General features: G+C 39.0%; 1 protein-coding gene across 4 annotated transcripts in view; it reads left to right on the forward strand.

The window, feature by feature from the left end:
* LOC148371899 (zinc finger protein 516-like) overlaps positions 1-23,958 on the forward strand; it is a 69,117-nt gene that overhangs the window by 14,886 nt on the left and 30,273 nt on the right. For 2 of the 4 annotated variants that reach the window (XM_088326516.1, XM_088326519.1), the window contains exons 2-3: positions 14,081-14,169; positions 20,133-22,266. In XM_088326516.1, coding sequence (XP_088182642.1) covers positions 20,526-22,266 — 1,741 coding nt within the window. In that variant the 5' untranslated portion in view covers positions 14,081-14,169; positions 20,133-20,525. Of the gene's footprint in view, positions 1-14,080; positions 14,170-19,429; positions 19,584-20,132; positions 22,267-23,958 lie in introns of those variants that run through there. The other 2 variants (XM_088326517.1, XM_088326518.1) reach the window with 2 other exon arrangements.

A 23,958-nucleotide genomic window follows, 5' to 3' on the forward strand; every position in this document is an offset into this window, starting at 1 on the left:
AAGATATAAGTACTAAAAGTGAAGTTTCATTTTTTTGTTACTTTGAGACTCTTTTCAACCTCCTTTGTTGTTTAATATGAACATATAGGTATATTGTTTATTATTTGGTGTCTCCTATTGGAAATACTTAATTTAACAAAAAAAAAACGTATTGATTTGAATAGTAAGTAAAAAAGAGAAATTATCTCATTTTCTGCATTTTCTTAAATACTTGTGTGTCAATACATTTCTATTTAATTTACATAACATGCGGCTTATTGACAAGGTTCACGGATCCCTTAATCCCATGGGTCGTCGGGGCACCAATGAGGACACAACTCTGGACAGATTTCTCCGCTGTTGACGTTCCCTAGCCTGGTTTGGGTCCTGGCAAAGTTGGCACCAGTCTATTTTTTAATGTTGTCAGCCCAGTTCTTTTTGCTCTTCCTCTCCACCTGCCCCCTTTGACTGTGTCCTGGAGAATTATCCTGGCCAGTCCTGATGATTTTCTAACATGACCAGACCACTGAAGTTTCCGTCTGCGCAGTTGACAATAGTTCTTCGTACGGTCCAATGTGCCCTCTATTGGGCACTGTTTCGTTTGTCACGAAGTGGCTGATGCCTAAAAGTTTACTTTAGCATCACATCTTCACGGCCTGGATTTTCTTTCTTAGTTTTGCTGTGAGAGCATACGTCTCGCAAGCGTAGAGGAAGATGGAAGTATCTAGCGCCTACACAAGTCTGATCTTTGATTTCACTGCTATTTTCTTCTCCCTCCTGACGGGTTTAAGTCTGGCAATTGCCGCTTTTAATATAGGACACAAAGAAGATTACATTGGATGCCAGTTTGTTATTTTGACTGTCATACCTCACTGTTAATCATTGTTTTGACTATTATGTTTACAACTTGCTGTTCTATGATTTCCTCACCCATCAGGGCGGTTCTGTTTTTGTAACCTAAGATTTAATAAAAAGAAAGGTCTCAGCTGAGGCTTTTAGAACAGGTTGGAATTTCTTTCTTCAAAATGCATTAATGTCTTTCTCTTTATTATAAATGTCTTCTAAACTACAAACTTATCACTATCCCTAAATGCAGCTGACATGATTGTCCGCCATCTTGATGATAAGAGTTCTCCCAAAAACTGTGAAAGGCTGGGTAAGACAGTGATAAGAAAAATGGTGCTGTTTGGTCATATTGGCTCTCTGTAGTTTATTTTCTTCCTTGTGCTCTGTAGCTCTCAGTTTCAGTTGCACTACACAATACAGCGTCATCTATCTATCTATCCATCTATCTATCTATCTATCTATCTAACTATCTATCTACCCTGGTTATATCCCTCGAGAGGGGTGACCGACAGCAAGACATACACATACACAAAAACAAAGAAAAGAAAAAGGAAAAAAGAAGCAAAAAACACACAAAAAATGACCATGGCCAACCCAAAGTTAAGCACCTCGGCATCCAATATGGTCATGCTTTCGTTTTTTTTTTTTGGACTGTGTAGCACATGGGGATATTCACATGTATTTATCCATTCTGGGAGCTAAGCATTTTGAGAATTAATGCTGTGTGAAGATGACAGATTTTATTGCAGAAATTGTTGTCCACCTGCTAGGTTCTATTCCCCCTCAGTCTTTTGGAACATTATAACAGATCCTTACAAAAGATCATGAAAGTACCATAAATTCCGGACTATAAGCCGCTACTTTTTTCCCTAACTTTCAACCCTGCGGCTTATTCAGTGTTGCGGCCAATTTATGTAATTTTTCTAAAGGCCGCCAGCGGCGCTCGAGTGTTGCTACCATTAACTGCCCTGTCACAGGCACAGTTTGGGATGAAAGCTATATTATTATTATTAAAGCTTTGAAAACTCTCTCGGTGTACCGTCTTTCTTTGTAAATATGTGTAACCCATGTATAATATGTATTTGCAACTGTATATTTTTGTAATGTATGTATTGGTATTTATTTTAGACACTTATTCTGATATGTTTTGCACGGATGAACGAAAATTGAGGGGCGGAACAAACGCAAGGTGCCGAGTTTAAGTGGGGACTGCTAAAGGTGAGGGACAGACAAGGAAAGAAGAGGGGGTTAAAGAAAAAGGAGTTGCGTGAGTAAATGTGTTCATCTGATATATTTTTCCCACCCTTACCTTTGGAAATATACACTTTTTTCCTTGGATTGCTTTCAACAGGACCCGGACTCTGCAGGTCTGCATCAAACCTTAAGTACCGGTATCATTTTCCAGACATTTTGCCGGCTGTGATTTTTGGACTGTGGACTTTAATGAAGGACATTTAGTTTCAATCGGAGGACTTGAAGTTGGGTTTGGGTTAATTTTGTGTTTGTGTAACATGTTTAAATGTGGGCGCATGCGGCTTCTATACAGGTGCGGCTTGTGTATGTACAAAATCGGTTTTCCTCTTAAAATGTGGTGGGTGCGGCTTATAATCAGGTGCGCTCTATAGTCCAGAATTTACGGTAATTCTCATCTTAAGTTACTTTAAGCGAGGGTGTAGGTTTGGTCTTGTCATTTGTCGGGACATACCATTTTTTAAATGATCACATGATGTTGGCAGGGACATTACAATGATTGCTCAATATTGAAGGGGACACGTCCCTTCTGTCCATGCCAGAACTATGCCCTTGACATTAAGTCAGTTGTATTTCAATTAAGACTAGCAATGTGCTGATAACTCCCTGAACAAGGACATCCATTTATGAACAACTCAAGGAGTTTTTGTGGAATCTTGTTGTCTAGACCAAATCAACGATTTTTAAGTCACTAAATCAAAAAAACAAACATGCCTCACTGTCTGTGTCTTCCTATAATCCAACAATGCACTGTTTTTTGGGGGGTTTTAAGGAAATGGTCAGAATGGAGATTGAAGGGCTCTAATGCTGCCTGTCTGATTAACTTAGGGAAACAAGCTGGAAATGTCTCCAGGCTACTGAAGCTAATCATTCAGTCCACGGTAGAGCTAATCGTTAGTCTCCTATGTCAGTCTAACCTTGCCATGATGCTTTTTAGCGAACGCGTGCATGCGTAAATCCATCAGTTCATCGGAGAGCAGGAGGACGTTATTTTAAGGTTTAAAGGAACCATTTTAAAAAAAGGAAATACCCTTCCCGCAAAAAAGAATCTTAACTCTCAAATACAGTATAGTTTAATGTTTTAGAGCAGGGGTGAGTAGAGGGCCGCATTTGGTTCGACTATTTTGCAGAAGGGCAAGGCCAGGGGGAACAAAAAAGATTGATTGGATATTTTTGTATCTCTAGATACAGCCTCGAATTCCACATCTCTGTAATACATGAGGAAAAAGATAATAGCAGGATATCCAGTTATTCTCTTGTAGTTATCGGCATTTCAAATAGACACATCTCCATTTTGAAGCATTTTTAAAAGAAAAAAGTGTTTTTAGAATATCATTAATTATAATTATATGCAAATAAATTAACAGTGAGACATCTGTATTTGCATGTTATAACTCTCACCAAATTGGTTGTCAAAGACTCAGAGTTAAAATACTTATATATCTAGAATATACACACATTTTAATTTATCGATTACACTCGAACGCTTTTTTGTGTTCAAATTTGGTTATATTTTTCATTACAACATTCTATTAATGCAGAAAATAAAGAAATAAAATGGAGATGAATCTTTTTAGAATAGCAGCAACAATATAAATGAATAAATTATCAGGACGGCATCGTCCTGTGCATTTGTTTTGAAACACACTCAAGCATAATAATATTTCATATCCCTTTTTTAAGCACTAAATATGACAATATGCATTAAAAATGCAATAGGACTAGCCCAGAAGTGTTTTTTTTTTTTTTTACATGAAATTTTATAAATATCTTGATAAAAAAACGTCCTGCCTCGTGATCAGAAAGCTGTGTTTCATAGCTGTTGACTGTGAGAGGACAGGAGTAGACCAGTTAATTTTTAATCATTTCATATCGGGAAAATTCGCTCATCACTCGAGCCATTCAAGCTATGAGCACAATACTGGAATTAATTAAGCTCTATGAAAGTATGGTGTAAATTTAATCTTGTGCAGTCCTTTGAGACATCTTGTGATTAAGGGCTATACAAATAAATGTGACTTGACTACTATTTTAGGTAAATATGTGTGTTGTCTACTTCTTATTTTATCTATCATAAGAAACGTTTCCAAAGCAATACTTGGGCAGCAAGATTGTTTTTTTGGGGGTTGCCTTTTGCTATTCATCCAAGTTCCCAGCTGCCTGCTTGTCTGTAGCTTGGGGGCTTTGTAGTCAAACTATCGTACACAGCAAAGAATAGACCAGAGACAGGGAGCCTTTAAGTAGAAGCCCTCCACCCCAGCCCTGCTCCCCTGCAACACACACAAGCTTACATCCACCATCAGCACCAGCACCTTTTCCACTGGCTCTTAAATCTTTTCTAAAGAATTCCCCTGCACACTTCCACCCTCCCTTTAGCTATCCTCTTGGCCTCTATGCCCTGTTCCCACATTGTATCCAGATGTGAGGATGATCGCTGGGCAAAGAAAGCCCTAGGCAGAGCCCAATGCTAATGACCACAAACTTTCAATATGTTTTAAAATTTTTACACTGTACTTTTCACTTACAGCTAGATAATTGAAAATAAGCTATTCTATTAATCAATTTCTGACTGATTCTAATTTCATTGTTGACCAATGGGTCCATTCACAAATTTTTTAGTGTATAAGGCGCACCCATCAAAATTATAGTCCTTTGTGTTATATTTTTTAAATATTAGGCGTACTGGACTATAAGGCGTATGGAAATAAATTACAGTAAGACCTGGGGTTTCATGCAAAAATAAATACATACATTTAAATTAGAACAATTAATTTCATAGAAAATAAATTAACATTATGACATTTCATTCCACCATTAAAATTAATTTTATTCATACAAAGTTATCATGACGGGCAGCACGGCGGCTGGGTGGTTAGCACGCAGCCCCATGGTGCAGAGGTCTAGGCTTTAATTCCTGCCACCGCAGCCTTTCCTTGCAGAGTTTGCATGTCTCCCTGTGCTTGTGTGGGTTTCTTCCGGGCACTCTGGTTTCCCACCACATTCCAAAAACATGCATGTCAGGTTAATTGGCCAGTCCAATTACCCTAGTTGTGAATGAGTGAGTGGACGGTTGTCACTCTTTGAGTGCCCTGCGACTGGCTGGTAATCAGTTCAGGGTGTACCCTGCTCACTGCTTTATAAGATAGCCTGGATGGGCTCCAGCACCCCGCGACCCTACTGAGGATAAGAGATGCAGATAATGGATGGATGGATAGATGGATGGATGTTTTATGCCTCCCTACTAGTCTAAACATGGCTTTCGCTTAGATATTACATTCATGGACTGGTGATGAATTAGCAATATCCACCTGTTTTCCAATTGCTGTTGAGTAAGGATAATCATTGTTTGGGGCTCAACTAACAACCAATCAAAGCTCAGGTTCAGAAATAAAGTATTTTTGTGATTGTTTAAGTTTATTCTGTTTTTTAATATTAGACACCTGCAAAGGATATTGCATAGGATCCCAGTTTCTTAATTTGACTATTATTGCACACTTTTGTTTGTTATTTTGACTATTATGAACTATGTACATCAGGTGTCGCCAACCTTTGTCAATCAGAGAGCTACTTTTTGTTACTAATTAGTGAAAAGGGCACATAGTTCGGTATGCATTTTCTAAAATAATATTACTATGTAGTTACTATGCTATCACCAGCCTAATAATTTGAAGTATGGTTAAATAGACTGTCGACCACTATTTCTCTTCCACTAGAAAATCACAATGACCCAGCGCTGGTCAGCTATTTTTAGAAAAGGTCCATGGCATCACAGTTGTCCTGAGGGGGCACTCTGGTGCTCGCTGGCGCCATTTTGGAAAGCCTTGTTTTTTTTTATCATTGTCACTATTGACCAATCTTGCTGCTGTCTTTGATCCCCCATGCCCTTTGATACAGAAGTGCTTTATTTCTCTATACTTGACTCATGTAAACGTGTTAGTGACTCCATTCTGAAGAAGTGGCATTACATAACAGGAAGTACCTCAACTGCTTTTGAAAATACTGAAACACACGATAGTTGAACTGGGATTTCTCTATCAAAGTGTATGTAACTTAGTTATTTCCCCACACATTTGAAAACGTTTGGGCTAAAATCATGCATATTAAAATGTTCAGGTGACACTCAAAACTATAATCACATTTATCTTAACACTACACTAGATCTATTTTGCATCATTTTGTGTACAGAGATTAAAATGTACTGCTTTTCATGATGATTTCTAATCCCTGGATGATGAATTCCATATAAAGCATATTCCTGCTAATCCTATCAGATTGTAGTAACCACAAAACAAAATCAACCATTTTGTAGTCCAAACTTGATTGTAAAAATCAGAATAATCCACACAAACCCCATGTGAGAGAGAAAGAAATGACTCAAAGGCCCTTTTATATATTTCAAATGATCAACTACATATAATCTTGTACTGGAAAACCTCTATTCATATAGTGGAATTATTCGTGGTTGGGTGCTGTAGGTGATGCTAAACGGAATATTCTTCGGTCTTGTCTTCGTTCATGCAAGGTACAGAAAAAATACAAGGGCCTTATCGACATCACAATTGCACGTTGTTTCATTCATAGAACTAAGATGACTTGATAGGCCAGAATTTAAATACCTAGCCATGAGTAACCACAGTCAACATTGGCCCAGATAGGAAGACATAGATCGCTGTACTGTGTGTATTTTGGTGGCCAAAGTTAAGTCTGTGATGGAGAATAATTTTTAATTGAGAAGATTGGTATTTATGAATAAAATTTACCAGTACATTATGAAATGCTGGTATGGAAATTAAAAATGGTAATGGGAAAAAGTGTTGCAATTACAGGACTGTCTCAGAAAATTAGAATATTATGATAAAGTTCTTTATTTTCTGTAATGCAATTAAAAAAAACAAAAATGTCATACATTCTGGATTCATTACACATCAACTGAACTATTTCAAGCCTTTTATTATTTGAATATTGCTGATTTTGGCTTACAGCTGAAAAAAACTCAAAAATCCCATCTCAAAATATTAGAATACTTCCTCAGACCAAGTAAAAAAATTATTTTATAACAGCAAAACTAAATCAAACATTTGAAAATGTCCATTGATGCACTCAGTACTTGGTTGGGAATCCTTTTGCACGGATTACTGCATCAATCCGGCGTGGCATGGAGGCAATCAGCCTGTGGCATTGCTGAGGTGTTATTGATGCCCAGGATGCTTCGATAGCAGCCTTCAGCTCATTTGCATTTGTAGGTCTGGTGTCTTTCATCTTCTTCTTAACTATACCCCACAAATTCTCGATGGGGTTCAGGTCAGGGGAATTAGCAGGCCAATCAAGGACAGTGATGCCATGGTCAGTGCACCAGTTACTGTTGGTTTTGGCACTGTGGGCAGGTGCCAGATCATGCTGGAAAATGAAATCCTCATCTCCATAGAGCTTTTCAGCAGATGGAAGCATGTAGTGCTCTAAAATCTCTTGGTACACAGTTGCATTTACTCTGGACTTGATGAAACACAGTGGACCAACACCGCCAGCTGACATGGCTCCCCAAACCATTCCTGACTGTGGGAACTTCACACTGGATTTCAAGCAACTTGGATTTTGCTCCTCTCCAGCCTTTCTCCAGACTCTGGCGCCTTGACTTCCAAATGAAATGCAAAACTTGCTTTCGTCTGAAAAGAGGACTTTGGACCACTCTGCAACTGTCCAGTGCTTCTTCTCCATAGCCCAAGTCAGACGCTTCTTCCGTTGTCTTGAGTTCAGAAGTGGCTTGACCATGGGAATACGGCTATTGTAGCCCATTTCCCCGACACGTCTGTGAACTGTGGCTTTTGATACCTGGACTCCAGCTTCAGCCCACTGTCTTTGAAGCTCCCCCAAATTCTGGAAGCGGCTCTTCTTCACAATTTTGTTAAGGCTGCGGTCATCTCTCTTGGTTGTGCAGCGTTTCCGGCCACATTTTTCCCTTCCAACAGACTTTTTGTGGATATGCTTTGAAACTGCACTCTGTGAACAGCCTGCTCTTTGAGAAATTTCTTTTTGTGTCTTACCCTCCTGATGGAGGGTATCAATGATGGCCCTCTGGACAGCAGTCAGATCAGCAGTCTTCCCCATACTTGTGATTTAGTTTACTGAACCAAGCTGAGTGTTTTTAAGGCTCAGGAAACCCTCGCAAGGTGTTTCGAGTTAATTAGATGATTCAGGTGATTAGTTGAATAGCCTACTTGTATACTTTTTCATGATATTCTAATATTTTGAGATAGGATTTTTGAGTTTTCTTAAGCTGTAAGCCAAATTCAGCAATATTAAAATAGTAAAAGGCTTGAAATAGTTCAGTTGATGTGTAATGAATCCAGAATGTATGACATTTTTGTTTTTTTAATTGCATTACAGAAAATAAAGAACTTTATCACAATATTCTAATTTTCTGAGACAGTCCTGTATATCTTAAATTTCACTTGTTCACACTGTTTGTGGAAAAGTTTTCTGGGGGATAAACAAGCACTTTATTTTTGCGTTTGATGCTACATAAAATTTCCTTTGAAACACTTTAACTTGTCTTATAAATATTGTGTGCAGATTGTTTTTTTGTTTTTTTTACATCAAAAAGGCAATTGGACTACGAAATGAGAAACATTCCACACCAGGGGTGTTAAACTCTTTAGCTTGGGGGGGCACATAGTAGAAAAACATTCTCATGGGGGGCATCAAAAGTGTGTCTTAGCTGGAGGGGTAGGGATCTTTTTGGAGGCTCGCAAATAGATTATGATTCGATAATGTAACATTTGACTTGAAGTCATTAAGGTTTTCTATGTTTTAATATATTTTCCTTTAGTAACATTTAATCTCTAGTAGTGTATTTGTAAAAAAAATAAAAAAGCAAACAGCAATTTAATGAATTTCCACTATCGTTTATTTAACTGTCATGCAGACTGTAGAGTCACAAAAATAAAATACAAAACTAGTTGTATTTATTGTTTAAATGATGAACGAAAGAGGATGGATAGCGTAGATGGAGACGGGGCTGGGGCTGTTTAGCTCGACCAGGGTGTTGGACGGTGGGAGGGCTTGTGTTCCTGGCGACATTGCTTCAGGCTCCGGGGCCGGTTCTCTGTCAAGCACTGCTGCCGGGGGTGGTAATAGTGTACCCTGGTGCTACGTAGGCTTGTTAGGGGGCGTGGGAGATGTTGTCGCCGAGTCGGGTCCTGAGCTACAGATCTTCACCCTTTTGGTATGGGGTTCTTGAAATTCAACCACACCAGCACCTACCATAATTCGGGAGGGTAATTCCCCTATTTTTATTATTTAGATCTGACTATGAGTCACGCACACACACAAAAAAAGAGGAACAGTGATTCTATGAGAAATTATCACAGATCTGAAACACTGACCTCCTAGGAAAAGAATAAAAAACCTCTAAAACTATTGTAGACTTACCGTTTACCTCAGATCACCAAGTCTAGTCCTTTAGTTCCAAACACTCGACCGCTAAATGTTTGATTATGATTGACTGATGTCCATTATTGGTGCTCTTAGGGTTGTCATTTTAATTGTTCACATTATGCATTACTGTATTTTTTTGATGTAAAATTGTAGCTTTTCTGAAGCACTTGTGATCAATTATACTCCCCTATATAGAACCTTTGCGTTTGGATTTGTTGCAATCGCCTGTGATTCTTCATATTTGTTTTGAGTAACACAGATGACTATTGTTGGCTTTACTGTATCCTTATGAAAATAAAACTAGTTTGTGTAAATCTATACATCTTGCAATGTGGAGAGGGCATCAACCTTGTTATGTCTTTGTCTCATTGGTGGATGAGTGGCTTCTTAGCTGATCTAATGACTATTTCGCTGCCTGGCTACAGTACACAACCAGAGTTACACGACTCCCGTTGGAAGTGTCTCACCGGGGGCAGTAGCAAAAACATGACTGATGCAACCTAAGAGAACCAAACCCTTATAGCGGGGGAAATTACTTTTAAATGGTGAAAGACTATCCTATATTACAAATTAATGTATTAAATATTTTACAAAGCTCACACATATAGTCTTATTATTATTTCAAAATGCTGTTTGGCATAATTACTATAGTAAAAAGTTAGATCTATATTCCTAAGGAGCTCAGTGTAACTGATCTTAGACCATTTATTATAGCATCATTGCTGTTTTAATTTTTTTAAATGTACCATACACACAATAGCTCTTACTGCCATCTTAATTTGATGTGCCTGGTGTCTGCCTCACCTTATGTATGATATACAGTATGACAAAAGACTATTTTAGGGGGTGGGCCTTATAATCCGTCTCGCCTTGGAAAATGTGCTACATGTAAAACAATATACAGTTTATATCTAAAGATCAGGTGTGTGTGTGTGTGTATGCTTGTAAATCTAGTTCGATGGCTGAGAGATTTTGGCGCAATGAAGAGAAAAATAAAATGGTTACATCAGCGTTAGAGTGTGAAGAAGTGGTGGGTAGTGTTGAGGTCACCAGTTTAATTACACTTCATAAAGACTGATTTAGGTCTTCCAGAGGTTGTTTGGCACTGCAGATGGATGGAGGACAGCAGAGCAGCTCAAGGAAATGAAGGGGAGATAGTAACGATAGTTTGGAGATGGACATTCCGTCCTTTAAAAGACATGAAGGAATTTCAATTTCGACGGAAGCAGAGCACAGTTACTTTAAGTAATCTTCTGCATTTCCACATGAATATTATCATCCATTTGTTAAAAAACTAAAACCAAAAACATTAATATATTAATTAAAAAAGGTATCAGCTTTGCATGTGCAGGATTGGCTCTGCATGTTACAGTACATTGAATAATTGTACAAATCCTATTATATGTAGGAGCCATATGTACTCATAAAAAGATCCATATATGGCTCGCGAGCCATAGGCTCCCGACCGATTATCAGGCTTGTCGATTATCAGCACCGATATTTGGGAATTTGACGGATATCGGTATCGGCATATTTATTCATTTGACTGGCTGATTATTTATGCTCACTAAAGCAGCAGAGGTCTCTCCCCCTAGCTCCTACTCTTACACTCCTTCTCTGCCCTCGCTACCCACCCTGAGCCCTCTGATTGAATAGGCAACCGGGTCGGAGCCACTGAAGGAACCTGAAGTGGCAACTCCCTAAAATGTCCCAACTTGTTTGAGTGTGAATCAAGCCGCTGATGATATTGTAATGCCCCTATGTGCAGTCAAAGATGAGCACATTTGCTGATAAGGTCTGATCGCCGATGTAATAAACAAATAACAAGCGGTTAAAACACATTCAACAATGAACTACTGTCCACTGAGACCAACTTCCGCGCCAGTCACCCCCACTCCCTCCATGACGTCACCTCTCCCTTAAATGGTCCATACGCTAACATAAACAAAAGTAACAGACATTGCAATATTGAGATTTTGAAAAGTCAGTGGTAGAAAAGCGTGATCAAGAAATAGTGTAAAAAGTACAGTTAACTTTTTTGAGAAAGGTAAGTTCAGTTAGAGACTGATATAATGGCTCTTGTGACATTATTTCGTCAATCTGGCTCTAAAACAGGAGTGCCCACACTTTTCACCTTTTAAATTTCCATTGCTTTTTGCACTTTTTGTTTTAAGTTAATACAAGTCATATAGGTTGTATTGATATTTAATTTTTTTTTCACAAGTTAAAAAAAACAGAGAGCCATTTAACTCTGTATGTACCAGTATCTTTATATGGGTTCCTGCTAAACCTAATTTTAATTCCTGCACTGTTAGTTTTTGGTTTAAGTGAATGAAGAGTCATGTTAGTGGTGATGAAATTATGATTTACTTTAAAAGGCTTCTGGGAGCTATTTAGGTTTTTATCTACCCTCATACGAGTTTCAGCAAAGCCCAATTTTATTTCCTGCACTGATAGTTTTTGGTTTAAGGGGAAAGATAATTCATGTTACGCTACTGTAAAAGTTTTCAGCTATTCAAGTTTTGTTTGAATTCATAACAAATTTTGTTTCTTTTTGCCTGATTACAGATTTCCTACACCAATTTTTAAGCTTTTACAGCAAAAGAATATCAGCTCCAAATACCGGTTATTGGTCTCCTTTCAATACTAATAATCGGCCCTGAAAGACCCATATCAGTCCATTCTGACATGGAACCAACACTTTGACTGATACATTTGTTTCTTATGCACAGGTTTCAACAAACCACGGCCTGCAACACTTGTTCATGATAACGAAACATGTTAGTTTTAGATCATATGAATTGTTTTGGAATAAATCAGTAAACATTTACCTATTATTTTCAGACTGTGCGTTAGTTTTTCTAATAACTATCATTTTCTGATCCTCTGGTCGGATTACTGCAACACGTTTTCAAAACGGACACACTCCTTAATGCCATGATTCCCCCATTCCAGCACAAGGAATTTACAATTTTTCTTTATTATGAATACAACCTGTGGACTCCATTTCCATGTATCCAAGCACATAATGTCATCTGAACCCACAGTTGCAAATGGCACCTTGGCCAATGTTGATCTTTGGCTTTAATATACATAATTTCTGGTAGCATCCCAATTTTGTCTCCTTAAAACAAAACATTTAAGTTGTTTAGGAGCTTTGGCTCACAATTAGTATCGACTTTTATATTTGTAACTTTGTGTTTAGAAGGTCAATAAATTATTTTAATAAAATATCGATTGACAAATTTATTGGAAGATACACACTTAATGTTTGACTTAAGTGTGTCTTGTCTTTCAAACACTACAGCAGATGTTTTTTTAAAATTAGGAAATCGGCTGACAAACCTCATAATCAATCTCATAATCCAAAGTGTGGTTACACAGTAGGGCTGCACGATTAACCAAAATTTAATCAATAATGCGATGTGACGTAGTGTGATTCCGTTTGATTTTTGTGTCAGCAGACAGCAACAACAACAAAGTTTCCCAGAAGTGGGTGCTTAAAAAGAATAAAAAGAACATTTCATTTTTTTACTGTTAAGACCAATCTAGGAAAAGTCTGAAAAATTGCAATTAAGTTTTTTATCCCCAAAATCGTGCAGCCATACTACATGCACAATTTAACCGTGATTTCGTTGGAACAGTTTTGGGGTTTCAGTATATTTTAATCACGACACACAGAATCAAATACTGAAGGGAATTTGTTTAGTACAAATCTACAAAAAACAATTGACGGACAAAGTAATAAAATTGAGGGATACAAGGTAAGGTAGCTACACGTGGGTTTTGGAAAACAAATAAAGAGGTGAAAACAACAGATTGCTCAAACTTGCGCCAGGGAAACGTTTGGGGAACAATTGGGTATCCATCCACCCATCCATTATCTGCGCAGCTTATCTTCAGCAGGGTCGCGGGGGGTGCTCGAGCTCATCATTTTATATCTTCAGGCAGTGGGCAAAGGACACTCTATATTGGTTGCCAGCCAGTTGCAGGGCACACTGGGACAGACAACTCACACCTAGGGACATTTTGGACCGGCCAATAAACCCGTCATGCATGTTTTTGGAATATGGGAGGAAACTGGAGTGCTTGAAGGAAACACAGACAAGCACGGGGAGAACAGGTAAACCCTGCACCTGAAGGCTGATTTGAACCTATGACCTCAAAACTGTGCCGCAGACGCGCAAACCACTCAGCTGCTGTGCCACCCTAACAGTTGGGTAATCAAGTGTTATTTTAATCAGATCGATATTTTCCGAATCACTCCAACTCATATCTGATTATATACCTATCAAAATGTTTCAGGTTGTTCCTTGAGTGGGTAGTAGAACATGTCCGTAAAGATGGATTGCAGGAAATAAGCCCAAAAAAAACCAGAAAACTGTCCCAAGTAGGAAAATAATCCCTTTTGCCAGGCAGAACTTTACATTTATAAACTTCAGGTCCATGGTTTGGCAGCGACGTAAAACAATGGCGGATACAATTCTTAGTTTTCAGTTGTCATATCTTAAGCTCAATGAAACATCTTTCAGCCTGGAATTGAACTGATTTGTGTCCCATCTTCTGGCAGGTTTCCAGACAGCTGAAATCCAGCTTTGCAGTGTTTGGACCTGACTACAGGCACCAGCAAGACACCACACTGAGATTCAGACCTAGCAGGTTAGAATAGTATTTTATATATTTATGTACTTATTTTTTTTCCTCTAAACTAAAGGAAGCCTGTCAAAGATCCGTGCACTAAGCCGATACGTGGGCATTCACTGGCTGCAGTCAGGACTTGAGCTAAAGCTTTGCCAATGCACTGCTGCCGCCTTATAGCTTGTTTAGAGAGCGCACTGCCCAAGTTACAGTACAGTAGTCAGTGCTTTTCAGATGGTAAAAACTGCAAATGCATTCTGGTTTATAGCAGATTTTACAAGATTAAAACTGTAAAATATTATCCGAAGGCAAAATGTTGCCAGTATAACTTCCTAGTTTTAACTAATCAGCGTTCCGTATTACGCATTTCTAAATTAATCGCATACTATTCTACAGTACACACCAGCGGTGCCAAAACTTCTAATCCACATTTGGTCCGGCCCCCCTGGACAATACCAGAGAGCGTTTTTAACTCAAAATCTGGGTGTACGTTTTTTGTTGTATCTGGATTCAACCACGGCGGCAGAGTGGTTTGCGCGTCTGTAGCACAGTTCTGAGGTTATGGGATACAATCCAGCTACCAGCCTTCCTTTGCGGGATTTGCATGTTCTCCCTGTGCTTTTGTGGGTTTTCTCCGGGCACTCCGGTTTCCTCCCACATTCCAAAAACATATCTGTCAGGTTAATTGGCCGGTCCATGTTTTCCCTATGTTTGATGAGCGAGTGAGTTGCCTGTCTTGTCTGCCCTGTGAATGGCTGGCAACCAGTTGAGGGTGTCCCCTGCCCACTGCCCGAGGACAGTTGGGATGGGCTCCAGCATCGCCGTGACCCTACTGAGGATAAGCGATGTAGATAATAGATGGATGAATGGTTACAAATCCAGGTCACGACGGTGAGAGGGCCTAATTGGTACCATTGACTTTACAATGACAATATATTTGTCACTTACAATGCTTAGAATAGACAAGACAAGTCAAGTCATATTTATTTCTATAGTCCTTAATCACAAAGAGAAGGGAAAAAATATGTGGCCCTCAGAGGAAAATTTTTGGGGACCCTTAGTATACACTATCCCAAAAGTCTTACTCACAAAACATAATTGGTGTTTTCTTTCGGCATACACTATGTTAATGTACTATGGCATAGTACACTGTTCCTGTACACTGTAAAAAACAGAAACACGCGTTTGGAATGTAAGGCTTGAGGGAATAGTTTGTTACTCGCTTTTGCTTACTTCCTCTTGCCTGAAAAGGGACTTCTGTCTAGCTTTTAACCACATAAATGACTCACACTTGCAGTCATGAGAAGTAAATTTCATAGATGATGTGGCACAGAAAAATACAAGCCGTTTTATAAAGTTAAATAAAGTGGATTCATAGTGTAACATTTGCATGACTGAGACAGACAGAAAAAGAAAGACAGAAAGGGGGGTGAAAAAAGAGAGAGAGTGAGGAATGCTGCTATGCATATGGAGCACCCAAGGGTTAACGAGTATTGTGAGAAAAACAGACAGCATTGAGAAAGAAGGGGAGTGAGGAATTGCAGACCCAAGACCCAGTGACACACACATATAGTATACGTTTACAGTACACCAGTGGTGGGCCGCATTGGGTTAAATATTTTGGCAAAAGAGCCAGAAAGAAAATTGCTTATATGTATGTCACTTATTTTTTGATTTCAAGAAGTCACTCTCCACTATTCCAGCTCGCCCCGCATTATTCTTGTCTTCCTCCCCAAACAGCTTTGCTAAAAAGAAAAAAATATAATTCCGAAATGTGTATTAAACTGTTGACTATTCACTCAGTGACCAAGAACTTAGTCTTAAACAGCTTTAAAGGGACTTATTATTTAATAGTTCCTCCTAGTGGTAAAAAAACCCTACTTCATTAAAAAAAAGTATACTGATTAAAATCATAAACAAATTTACATGCGCTATCAATTTTTTCATTACTTGTATGTCAATTTTTTTAAAAATTCATTTTACATAACATGAGGCTCTCCTTGATGGAGCTGACATGAACATCAGCTATCTTACTGCTTTTTCTGTTCTCAGAACCCTTTTTCCGTGGCAACAGCCCGCGACCCACTGAAAAGGTGTCCACAACCTAATTATTGGTTTCAACCCACTTGAGAAACACTGGTATACTTCCTGTAGGCAATGAAAGCTGAAGTGTAAGATGGCCATTAAAAGCAGTACTGTGATTTAATTCCAAAGTTAGGATGTCATTGGATGAGATTAAATCATTATTACTTATACTGTAGCACAATCTGTTTTGTTTTAATGTTGGAGTTCAACAAAAATCATGAAGAACACATAGCTAACAAAAACTTTCACATCTGTCTCTGTGACAAAATGAGCCCAGACTGAGAAAGCATCTTTATTTTGCCCCCCTTTGCAGAAATCCCACTAGCATGGAGCGCTCACCAAAATGTAAAATGACAGTATTGACCTAAACACCTGCCACTTCCTGCACAAACATACAGGCGGACCCAGTGGACTCTTTATCGAATGTCCCTTCTCACGCAAATAGGCCAGGGTGGGTGTTGAGAAGGGACACAGCCGAGGCGGCCCTCCCATTGTCCCGCCTTGCTTCAATGTGTGGGGGGTTAGTTAGATAGTATGGGAATCGAGGAGACCAACAATACCACCAAATCCCCCACTGCTCTTCCTTCTTATGAGCTTGACCTGCTGTGACAGTCTAGAGACTGAAGACCACTATTTTGTCGTAAATGTAAATTTCCGTAACCGAAACTTTGAGGTAGAAACTGTTTTTAATTTCTATTTTATTTCTTACATTTGATTATTTTATTCTTACTTTTGCACAATGTTGCTCTTTCCTATGCGAGTATTGTGATGCATTTCATTGGCTTTGTGACAGGGAAAGAAAAAAATGGCAAAAATAAAATAAAGGATGTGTATCTTGAAAGGAGCTATTCGGAATTCTAAACTTTTTTTATTTGCTTGTGCCATCTTCTGGCTTTTGTCATCAGTGTAGCCTGTGTAAGCTCATACAGTACATGATGCAAGTATGTGCATTGCTTAGACATGCCCGAACAAACTCTTCTTTTTTAATCTTTTTGGGTGTTTGGACTGTACTTGAAACAGGCCTTTTCTATACTTTCACAATTTTCAAGCTTCACTAACAAAGCACTACAATAAGGAGCATAAAGTCACTTTCCAACAGCCCGAACAGCTTTGCTACAAGTAAGATAAAATTAGATGGGAAGAAATAGAAAATAAAAGAAAAATAAAATAAAAGAAATATACAGGCTCTTTGAACTCATTTGGACATTGTTACCAAATACTTAACAGAGAGTACATTCTACTTTAAACTTTTAAAGAACACCTCAAATGACGAACCACACCTTTAAAAGAGCTGTACTAAATTTTCAACTTTTTTACTCACTGCCACAATCTCCTGGCCTGTGTCGTCATTCCAGCCTCTGTTAAGCTCCTTATTTCTTACACGCTGTAAAAAAAACTTTTCATCTTTTCAGGACTTGGTTTGTCGTTTGAACTGTACTTGAAACAGGCCTTTTCTTTTACAATTTTCATGCTACATTAACAAATAGCATGAAAAAACCCAAGGACAACAATGAAATCACCAAGGTTTGGGCTTGGTCCTGTTCTTGCAAGTTCAAAATTCATTGATGTCTTCTGTCTTTATTTTTAGTCCTACTAAACTACAAAATTAACATATTTATTTCCCTGCACGACTTTATGACCAGATAATTAGTATATAAACATTAAATGCTGCCACTTACTGATATGGATGAATGTTACAATTACCCAGCGGATCACTGGAAGAAAGCAAATATACTAAACAATGCCATGATTTTTTGCAAAGATAAAATTGGGCAATTTCCTGCAGAACACTAGAAAAGCTGTTCATGGACACTGGTTGAAAAACACTGGTTTACAACAAATATGGGTAACACTTTGTTCATAAAAAAATATTGAATAGTCCAATAACACATACTCTTACTTATGTGTCTGCCTTTTAGGTCCAGCAGCACTTTCTTTGTCCCATTCGAGCTGCTCGTGTCTCCACTTCATGAGTTACTATGCGGAGGCTGGCAAGATTTTTTTTCTCTGAAAAGCCTTCACTGTGTGCTCTCTGTAAATTGTGTGTGTAGAGGTTTGTGAGCAACTTTCTGAAAAACAGTTTAGGGTCAATGCTGCCTGTCACAGTGTGCATCCAAAAGACGTGTGGGCAAATTTAAAAGGCCCTCTGTTTTACTCCTTCCACACTTGTGCCGCTTGTGTGCGACTGTTTGTCAGCGTTCAAACAGATGATTCACTCTTGATTCACATTGCGTATATTTGCCCCCAATTTCAAACAAGAAGTCTAAGCGGTTGCTACCAAGTGTCAGTATATAACTGATCTACACTGGAGACCTTCACCAGAAGTACACACATAATCCGGAGTCACAATCTGATTACAAACGCTAACCTTTTACTTTTAAAGGATTTTGAAAAAAAAAAAAAATGCTCTTCCATCAGCATTAGACAGGATCTATATCTTTGGGCTTTGATCAGTGGTCGTACGGGTGCTTGAAATCCTTGTAAATGCTTGAGTTTTAATCTTGTATTTCTTTAAAGAGAAAAAATAAGATAAGACTTTCGGAATAAATGGACAAAAATATTTACAGTGTAGTGCTTAGAGACTGGCTAAAGTTATAATAATAGACATCTGAACCGTTAGAACACTGTGCCACAACTTTGCCAAGACATTAAGTTTCTACCAAAAATCGGTTGATGAGACCTGAGATTTCATTGGCTCGCTTCTCACCCGTGTCCATTGAACAACGCAGTCTGTAACTCGCGTCTGTCGTCTCATTCACAAGAGAAGAACAGTGCTTTATAAATTCCCGTCTGATCTCTTCCACCATCACTTCAGCAAGAGCAGTAATGAAGCCAATTGATAATTCTCCCGGCATCCCACTAAACACTTTATTAGTGGACAGGTGGTATCATAAATCTGTGTCCCAGCAATGAGAGAAAGAAGCCCCACAGAGCCAGGGAACTCGTGGTTCATAGGCCGAAAGTGGCAGGCAAAACCTTTTCCCTGTTGCGATTTCTTAATGATGTCTGTCTAGCTTTTCTTGAAAAATACGTCTTGACACTGGCTTTTTCCGTATGTCTGCGACCAAATCCATTTCCCCCCTCCTCTTCCATCTCGAGTTGACAAAAAAGCTATTACATCAACCCAATATATTGAATTCTTTGTGCAGGCGGTTGGCGCAATAGTTTTGGTGAATAACTGCTCCTTAGTTTGTGAAAGCGGTAACCTTTGTCTTCCAGCAGGGCCATTTGAATCAATCTGAAATTTGATTGGATAAAACAAACAACAATATTACACCTATGTTATGCTGCAGGACGCCTTTACAGAAAACATTGAAGGCCTTTCAGCAGATTTCTGAGCCTGGCAACAAGTAAAGTATATAATGTGATTAGTTAAATGCTTAGATATGAAAGCACACGTCTGAAAGCAAATGTATTTTATTGTATATTCCAAATCTAACACCTCATCACTACATGAAGAAAAAAATTAATTTGTTTTTAAATCGATCCATTAATCCAATGGGTTTTGAAGCACTTGTAATTGAAGGTAAGTAGTGTAATATTTCCTGCTTTGTCAGCAACAAATTGTATTCAATTTGATAAATTTCTTGATAAATAAAATACGAACATGTTTAAAAAATGTTATGAATGGTAAAATTAGCTAGCTGTTTGAATGGCTAAAGACCTGGCTAAAATGCCCCCCGGCCATAATTTGCCCCTGTTATGGGCAGTACCCTATCTTACCCTTTTAGCTTATTCGTTTGTCTGCAGCTTTGAAGTCTTATAGAAAATTAACGCGCAGACATACACAAATTCATTTCCCCAGAAAACAGTTTTACTAATATGTTGCTGTTGTCTTTTTTTATCTTCTCTCCCACCCCACTCTTCTTTCCACCTCAATACTTTCCTTTTCATTCTAGGTGGATGTTTACGAATTTGTGTGAAATATGAAAATGGACGACTGCCGTCAGTCACATGAATGAAGAAACTGCACCTGGGAAAATCAAGAAAAAACTTCCAATATTCCAAATTCCAATAACCTGGATCTATTTAAACATTTTATATGATGAATTAAGGGACAAAAGTATTGTCATGGACGGATGAAGATGGCAAGATGGCATTCTTTCCTGTAATCAAACAGTGTTAAATAACTGCCCGTGATAGCAGTTCGTTTCTGAATGACTGCAGACTGATAACATTTGAAATAACTAACAAAGGCCTACTCTACATCTGTAGATGTGCAGCAACAGATAACAGTAGTTTGATATTTTTTTTTGCCCTGAAGGGGCCAATTACACAAGGTACTGATTACAATGAATCCTAGTGCAGAAGTGATGGACACTCAGCCAAGAAATCAGAAGGAAAAGTTGACTCCCACTAGGGTCAACTCCAGGTATGATATTGAGGGAGAGGACGAGAAAACGGTGGGCTCTTTTGACTGCAAGGTATGTGGTCGCAGCTTTCCTTTCCTGAGCTCTTTGTCACAGCACATGAGACGGCACACTGGTGCCCGGCCTTATAAATGCCCCTACTGTGACCACAGGGCCTCTCAGAAGGGAAACCTCAAAGTTCACATACGAAGCCACAAACTGGGCACACTCTCGATCCACCACGCCAATGAAGAAGAAGAGGTGGGCGCAGAAGAAGGTGAAATGAGTGTTTCAGAAGGTCTTGATGGAGGCACAAGTCCAACCAAGAGCAGCTCAGCATGCAATCGGATGATGGTCAGCAGTGATAGTGCGGAGGACAGTCGCAGGAAAGTGCCTGTGAGAAGCTTGAAAAGAGAAAAACCTGTAAGTGATCAGCTCCCTTACTGCTGCCGTCTTTGTGGATATGAGGCCCAGCGGGAAGACCAGCTCCTTAGCCACATCGAGAAGGTCCACATCACTATCGACACAGGAGAGCAGTTCAGTGTTAAGGTAGACGAATCTGTTGACGCACTGTCCGATGGGACCTTCCCGTGTGAAACATGCGGACAGGTTTTCAGCCAAGCCTGGTTCTTGAAGTCACACAAGAAGAAGCACGCTGGGGTCCTGGATCATTGCTGTCAAATATGTGGAAGACGCTTCCGTGAAGCTTGGTTTCTTAAATCTCACATGAAAACACACAGCACCAGATCACGGTCTCGTACAAAATTGGATTCTGTCGAGCATCCCGCCACTATCAATGATGTACCGCAGGATCCCGAAACTGTGGGCGCTTTCCTTTCTGTTTACCAAATATGCTCTAAATGTGGTAACATCTTTCAGAGCAAAGAGAGCCTGAAGGCTCATGACAATGTCCACAGTCTCAGTTATGGAACAAAATCTCTTAAACATACACAAACCAATGATGATGATGGCAAATCACCAGTCGCAAAGAGACGTTTACTTGACTATTTGGGCCTAAATCCTGTTGCAGGAATGGCTGAGGAGGACGAAGATGAAAAATTGCAAGCCCAAAGAATCCCTGAGCTTGATCCCCTTTGCAGCTACCAAGCGTGGCATTTAGCGACAAAAGGAAAAGTTGCAGAACCAGTACAGAACAGTAAGGTTGCCAGTGATGGAGGTAGTTTTGAAAGTGTTGAAGATGAAGACATTGTTACACCTGCTGTAGCTGAGGAGAAAGAGAACAGTTATGCCAATGAGCTTCAAGAGAAACGTAGCACAGGTCGTCGCAGCAGTTACGGTTTGGGAAGCAATACTTCGTCTGGAGACCAGACACCAGAGAGCCTTAGCGATTCAGAGTACCGACCATTGTCTCGCCAAGAACGGAGACGGCCCTCCCAATCTCAAGGTCCTTCTAAATCCACAGAATGTTTTGAATGCGGGAAGGTTTTTCGCAGTCGCCATCAGATGAATGTCCACCAGCGAGTCCATAGAAAAGATGTGGGGAGGACATCAGTGGGCAGTAAAGAAAAAGGTGAAAGTAAAGACCAGTGGAACTCAACCAGTGACCCAGAATCAGGCTCTCCAATCCGACCCTTCACCCCGGGGTATGGAGATTCTCCACCAGCCTCCACTTTCAGGCAGCAGGCATCTGAGATGGGAACTGCTAACTCAGGAGAGTTTCCAGGTTAGTAACCACTCCCCAAAAATGCTGCTGTTGCCTTTACATTTTTTACCATTACGATCATTTTATCATTGCTGAACCAGACTTCAGGCATATCATCGTGCAATAAGCGTTCACTTGCCCGTTCTACTAGAACTGCATTTGGATTTTTTTTTTCCAATATTGTCAAAAACCTCTATGATACATAATGGGCTGCTGAGAATGTTTGTAAACAATATTTACTTTTTAGCTGCCCTCATCTAGCTTGGAAAAAAAATCTGTGGGTTTAACATAGCTTCAAAATGTCAAAGATTTTGATTCTTTCTTACACAGACCATGTATAGACACTTTTACATTTGTCTTTTTTTGGCATTAGAGTGCATTTTAAAGTATAGTATTGTGTGCTGACTGACAGTTGGATTACTTATTACTGGCTTTTTTTTTTAGATAGATAGATAGATACTTTATTCATCCCCGTAGGGAAATTCACACTTCCAGCAGTCTACCCCGTTGTTTATTAACAGATGAACATGATGCATTAAGGGAGAAAAACCCAACACACATAACTTACAGTTGACGATGGATCACAACAATACAGATCCTTGCTTGTTGATTTACTCAATTATGCAACCTAAAAGAACACAAAGGAACAGTGCAATTTTTTTAGCATCTCCTAGTAGTAAAATCAACTTCATTCATTCAAAAATGTATAAAGAAATTAGACAGAAAGAAAATTACACGAACTATCATAAAAACATGATTTTTTTAAATACTTGTAGGTCAAGAAATAAGCATTTGTTTTTTTATAACATATTCCTCATCTAAAGGAAGCGGACATAATTGTCAGCTGACTTGCTGTTACGGGTACACAAAAAACTGGGAAAAAAATTATAAATAAAATGGAGCCTTTTGGTCACTTTGAATCTCTGTAGTTTATACTCTACCTTGTGCTTTTTAGTTATCTTTTCTTGCACTACACAATACAGCTACATCAAGTGGTAAAATAATGCACACGGTCCCTTGACAGGCTTCTGGTTTGAGACTTTTTTGAATGCAAATGCCTTGGCTTAATTCCATGATACAGTGACATTTAGTGGTAGATAATCTCCGTACAACCGAGTAACATTGATTGAAATGCGTGCCCAATCCAGAATTAAATTGCTTAATCAGTGTCAGTATTGTGCTTAAGCATTTCAAATCAAATATGTCCAGATAGTTATTTGTGCCTATGTTGATAACAACATCCACAGCTTTTCTCTTGAGACGATAAGTTTATGTTCTTACTAGTATCAGAAGCGTGCATGCACGGTAATTGAACGAATGTAACCCATTTCAAACAAAGCCCCGCAGTCTCCACCACTGAGAAGTGGATGGCCATTATTTACCTTGTTTTCCCGACCATAAGGGGCACAAGTAATATCAAAGTACAATGGATAAAACGGGAAATGCGTACAGTATTTATACGTCAGCGTGACTATACGTGGCTTAAAGGTCTTTTACCGAATTTGTGCAATGATTGATTCACCGATAAACATCGCTGATCAAAATCGCAAAACATTGTATGCAACAGGAATTGAAACTGCATGGTGGCTTTGACAGTGCCCTTCGACCACCAGTAATTCAGTTGATAAATGAAAAGGCATTCGATTTTATTTGACTAAATAGCGTGTGATCATGAGAAATCCCAAAATCTTTACGTATGTCATCCGTACCATT

This window comes from Urocampus carinirostris, chromosome 2, assembly GCF_059441175.1.
Source record: "Urocampus carinirostris isolate Australia breed hairy pipefish chromosome 2, RoL_Ucar_1.0, whole genome shotgun sequence".
NCBI classification, from domain to species: domain Eukaryota; kingdom Metazoa; phylum Chordata; class Actinopteri; order Syngnathiformes; family Syngnathidae; genus Urocampus; species Urocampus carinirostris.